General features: G+C 36.2%; 1 protein-coding gene across 1 annotated transcript; it reads right to left on the bottom strand.

Moving 5' to 3' along the window:
* Positions 1 to 567: 567 nt before the first annotated feature.
* On the bottom strand, positions 568 to 4,817 carry LOC135693890 (torsin-1A). Its single transcript, XM_065212470.2, has 2 exons — positions 4,581 to 4,817; positions 568 to 2,899 (listed from the first exon to the last, which is right to left on the bottom strand). The coding sequence occupies exons 1-2, from the start codon at positions 4,714 to 4,716 to the stop codon at positions 2,028 to 2,030; spliced, it is 1,008 nt and encodes a 335-aa protein (XP_065068542.1). The 5' UTR covers positions 4,717 to 4,817; the 3' UTR covers positions 568 to 2,027.
* Positions 4,818 to 5,246: the final 429 nt, after the last annotated feature.

The following is a 5,246-nucleotide window of genomic DNA, read 5'->3' as shown; positions in this document are numbered from 1 at the left end:
AAGTGCAAAACGTGTAAGCTCTCGTGATGAACGTTTTGTTTCAAGTGGCGTAGAGATGAGAAGGCAGGAAAACCAAGGAGGACTAATATGATTAAATGTTAACATAAGCAAATTAAAACCAATATTCGAATGGACTTTAGATAATAAAAAAGGACTGAAACTTCGCTTTGAAAGAGATAGGGACTGGAATTCGATTTGTCGATAGAGACAAAAATATTCGAAAATTTCTTTCAGTTCTTTACATCATATTTTGGTTTTAACTTTTAAAATGTTTATTTATTTTGTATGTATGACAGCACCAATGTGGATTTATTGGTATGTTTCAATATATCTGAACATTTGTTGAGTATAATGCGCCTGTAACAAGCATGGGTGAAGGATGCTTTCCTGCCGCTAAACTGGGGCCAAATCCACTTACAATGCAAAAAATAAGAAAAATGAATACAACGTCTTGTCGTAGAAATATGAATCATACATGGAAAAAATATTTACACATGGTCAAGAGTGCATGGCCCCTAAATTGAGTACATATTAATTTCTGCTTCAGCAAAGAAAGATTTCACTATGTGCAATGTGTTATATTTTGGCTATATGAAAACTTTAGCTAACATTTACAGGTTGTGCAAAAAAAGAAGCGACAAAACAGTTGACGACAGAGGTCTATTGACGAACAGCGACAACAAAAACTAGCAAAATATCAATAAAATCCATAGTATAATCAAGTTCTTACTCTACACAGGCTGATTAAAAACGTGCCTAATACAAAGAAATATACCAGACAGAAATGGAAGACTGTTGTTCATATCTCTAAAAGCAGAGAGGTAGCAATAGGGGGGGGGGCGGGGGAGGGGGTGGAGTGGAAGGGGAGATGGGCACGAGATGAAATTGATAATGTCTACAACCTTTGGGAATATGCTGGCGTTACACAATATCCTTAAAATAGATGCTAATCCATACATCAGAATTCTAAAAATAGATAACATTTCGGATGCCACGTCCCATAACTCGAATTATGCTAAAAAATTTAATAATATTTGATGGTTGCAAATGTTATCAAAATTGAAGGTAGGCAATTAGATACTTACATAGGCATGTTAAAAGTGAAGAAGATTAAGAAAACATTTTATGACAGCAGGTACTTGGAGAGAGGCATGAAATTTTGGCATGATACAGGAGCGTACGAAGATTGAAAAAGCAGAAGATGCGATTCATGGTGGTTGTGAGGCGTTGCTCGATTCAACGCTCATTAAGTTACAAGGAACAGTTTCCTTTCACATAAGGCGACATTGACCGTACGTAAGTGATATACCGTACTGAGATCGAGTGTGCTATATACTTATTAATTTAATCTTATTCCAGGGGGTTTATATCGTTTGCAACGTGCTGCTGAGGAATTCCGATCGCAATAATTGACGATTTAGCACGTTAACAATGTCTTGTTACGGAGAATCTCGACTTCTAAATTGAGAAACTATGCTGCATTTTGTTGTTAGGAGAAAATCAGGAATGGTGGCAAGGGAGGTCAAGGGGGGGGACTTAATCGAGCTTCCAAAGTAATAGGCTTTTCCCTAGACCATCTTAGAGTGTGCGGACCCAAGACTCAAATGGAGGAAAGCCTTAATAAATAAAATGGAGGCCTATATCATCAAGATTTGTAAATTCTTCTGTAGCTTATAAATTATAAAAGGTCCATAATCATTCAGATTTTCATTCTAAAAGTATTTTTCTCTTTTTAAAAGAAATTTTACGACCAAAGTAATGGAAGAGCAGCCTTTATGAATTTTAAGCTTTGCACCACATTAACGTTTTGAACTAGCTATTGAACAAGGAAATTTCATCATGGCAGCACAAACACCGAAATGGTACATTTGAAAATATTTATGTTGTACTACACAACAAGCTGAGGTCTCAGTTTGTTCACTTTGTTAACTTTGTATGCATGACAGCAAAGAACAATTGGATATCTAAATCTACAGATGAAAACACAATCAGAGATGTTTGTGTGCAGCAATACCTTCAGACTTGATTTATAGTATCACTTGAACAATTCTTTTAACATTTTTGCAGCCAGACACAGAGTATATGTCCTCTCCTTGTGGAAAAAACTCTATTTCATTAACAACTTGTTCGATATGAGTTTCATCATACTTTCGGTTTCTTTTCTTAAATTCTACAGCTGCACATGAACGAATGTGTGCTTTCTCAAGTGGAAGGAAGGGTACATGAAAGTCAACCAAATGATGGTCTATCAAAGTTGACTTGACCATACCTCCTGTGTGATAAGATAGAGTCTTTAGGAGCTTGTTCATTGACTTCATAGAGATATCCTCTCGCAAAAGGCCTTGTTTGAAATAATCAATAGCTACTTGATTTATCTCATCCACACCAGTGTTACCCAAGAATATAAATATTGATTTTCGGAAATCATAGCCATCAATTTTGTCATTGTAATCAAGGTACGGCTTCAATACATTTATCAGCCCTGGTGGCATCTTGTCAACTTCATCAATAATAAATAATGCATATTGACACTTCATTATTCCATCTTTTATCATTCTTTTCAATTTATCCTTATACCAATCAAGTTTACCACTATCCTGCAGGGGAAACTCATGCGAGGAAATGATACGGTGTACATAATTGCTATCCAATCCTTTTCCATACAGATGTTGTGCAATAATTCCACTAACAAAGTTTTTTCCAGTTCCAGTACTTCCATGGAATGAAAGAACAAGAGGTTTACCAGGATGTTTGTCCTCTTTATGCTCTTTTATAGCTTTAGTAACAATTTTCAGCAAAAGATGCTGTCCAAATACATTTGCTTCTAGGTACTGCTCCAAGCCAGTGATATTATGATAGGTCCACTTTAGTTGGCAACACTCTTTGAAATAGCAATATCCTAGAAATAAACAAATTCCTATATTGCCAAGAAGAAACTTGACATAATCATCTAAATGTTTAATACTTCTACCAATGAACTACACTTAACTACATTTATGTTCGAAAAGTATTGCACCAGTTCAACAAACAAGTAATGACTACATAGTTGCAAACAACAAGAACTTTTGAAATTCAAACCACTTTGTGAAGCCATTAATGGTAAGTCTTAAATTCAAAACGTTGAGAAAAATGTATTTTTAAAATATCAAAAATGCAAATATTTTATTGGCCAGTCTCAAATCTTTGAAATCTGTTTGCCACTGTTTAACATGTCTCAATGTGGTGCAAAAATTTTCAAATATAAGTGTATAAGAAACAAATTCCAACTCACCAGTGCTAAGAAAACACCACAGTGCTCACTAATTCATCTCTTCATTCCCATGTTACAAAATCTGGCTATTCATTTCTAATTCACAATCCCCTTGGTCACTACAATGCTTTGGCATACTTTTGAGTAGGGAAAAAACAGTCAAGATACAATCAATGTAGAGCATCTCTAGTCCAGCCACCCCCTGAAAACTATCAAATTCAAACTTGAGAGAATTTCCATCTTTCACCAGAGATCTCAGGTCCTCAGAAAAAATCTACTGTGGTGTCTAAGGCAAGAAATTTCTTTGTTGAATGGTACTTAGTGAGATTTTCTTGTTTTCTTTGAAAGTTTCTTTGTTAGTCTTAGTGTACATGTTATTGACTTACCTGTATGCTCTTAAGTTCTCCATGCAAAAAGTTACTGTTAGGGACATGGGGGTGTGACACCCCCTTGGGAACAAAATTCAGCTCCTAAAATGAGTAGTCTTTACAATTTAGGGGTGTTTGTTGGGAAAATTTTCAAACTTTTGTTGAATGGGATCTTGTCACACCTTTGAGCCACTGATAGCCCAGTTATACACTCTTGAAAATAGATTGCACAAAAACCTCTTTTGTTTTGAATTCCTCCTAAAAAATTGAGAGCATGCCCCCTAGCCCACGACTGCCCTTCTTAGAGCTACAATTTCTGGGCAGTTCCTGCCTTTTTCTAGTTGCTTCTGCTTGTCTCTAGTCATTACTGCCTGTTCTTAGCGTTTTCAGATTGCTGCTGGTCATTCCTGCCTGTTTAAACATAAACACTGGCAATATCAAAACAATACCCACATGTGTGCTTACTTACTGAAAACTAGAAGAAGGGGACCTAATAATAACTTTGTCCAAGTTTTGATACATTGGCCAGTATTTTGGTTGTAAGAATAATGAATATTTGCATTCAATTCTGCTTTGTATGAATTTGTTATCAGTGATAACAAAAGTTTTATATGAATTATATGTTTTATAGTAAGTAATGACTCTGGGGGTGAACAGTTATGATAGTTTTGATTCATCTTCATTCCAATTTGAAAATATAGTTTAAAAAGATCTTAAACCAGCCAAAAGCTGGACTTCTTTTCAAAGTTGTACGCATAAATCATAAATACAGGAAGGCTCTCTACTTTTTCACAAGTACGCATCTATCTTTCGTTAAAATCTTTGGGGCGCAAGTAAAGTAACTTGATTTTACAAACAGGGCAGGGGGTATTGCATCAATCAGGTTGATGAAATATAATCTATTTCTTGTTAGGGAAAATTTATGCCTAAAAGTAAATGGATTAGGGCACAAAACATTTCACCTTGTTTCCCAAGGCCTGCTGCTGCAATGACTGCACCAATTCCACCAATAGCAAGAGAAACGGGCTCACAACTAAAAAAGGTGATGTTTCCTAAAGCAAGAAGAAGAACCAACGAAAAAACTATCTTTGCGTCCATTTTGCTTCCTTCAGACAACCTAGGTGAGTCAGTCGTTGAGTTGATCCAACAATAAGTTCTTCATTTCTTGGAAGTTCTGCGGGACATGGCGAGAGGGAAATGGGCCTTCGCAGCGGGAATTACTAGTCCCTTCGCAGCGGCAATCACGTTGCATTCTTCGGGGCAATCTTAAAATGCTTGCCTTAAACCACATCATCACTTTCCAGTGGCGGATCCAGCCAAAAATCTGACTACCGCCGAAATGAGATAGAGGGTTGACCACACCCTTTAGACCGCACCCATTTCTTGGTCACACCCGGTTTTCTAAAATGATTATTGCTTTCTATAATTTCTTATGTAGACCATTTTCAAGAGACAAGCTGTGCTTTACTGAAATTTCATGTTTCCTTACAACAAGCTTGAGAAGAAATAAATAATCTTATTCAATATTCTGAGGATGGATATTCTATAAAAATTACGGCATTCAGACGAGGAACACCATAGAATTAGAAAAAAAGATAAATTTTGAAGTGCCGCCTAAAACTCGCATT

Source organism: Rhopilema esculentum, chromosome 11 (assembly GCF_057945365.1).
Source record: "Rhopilema esculentum isolate cy_ngs chromosome 11, ASM5794536v1, whole genome shotgun sequence".
Taxonomy (NCBI): domain Eukaryota; kingdom Metazoa; phylum Cnidaria; class Scyphozoa; order Rhizostomeae; family Rhizostomatidae; genus Rhopilema; species Rhopilema esculentum.
This window is presented reverse-complemented; position numbering and strand designations above follow the sequence as displayed.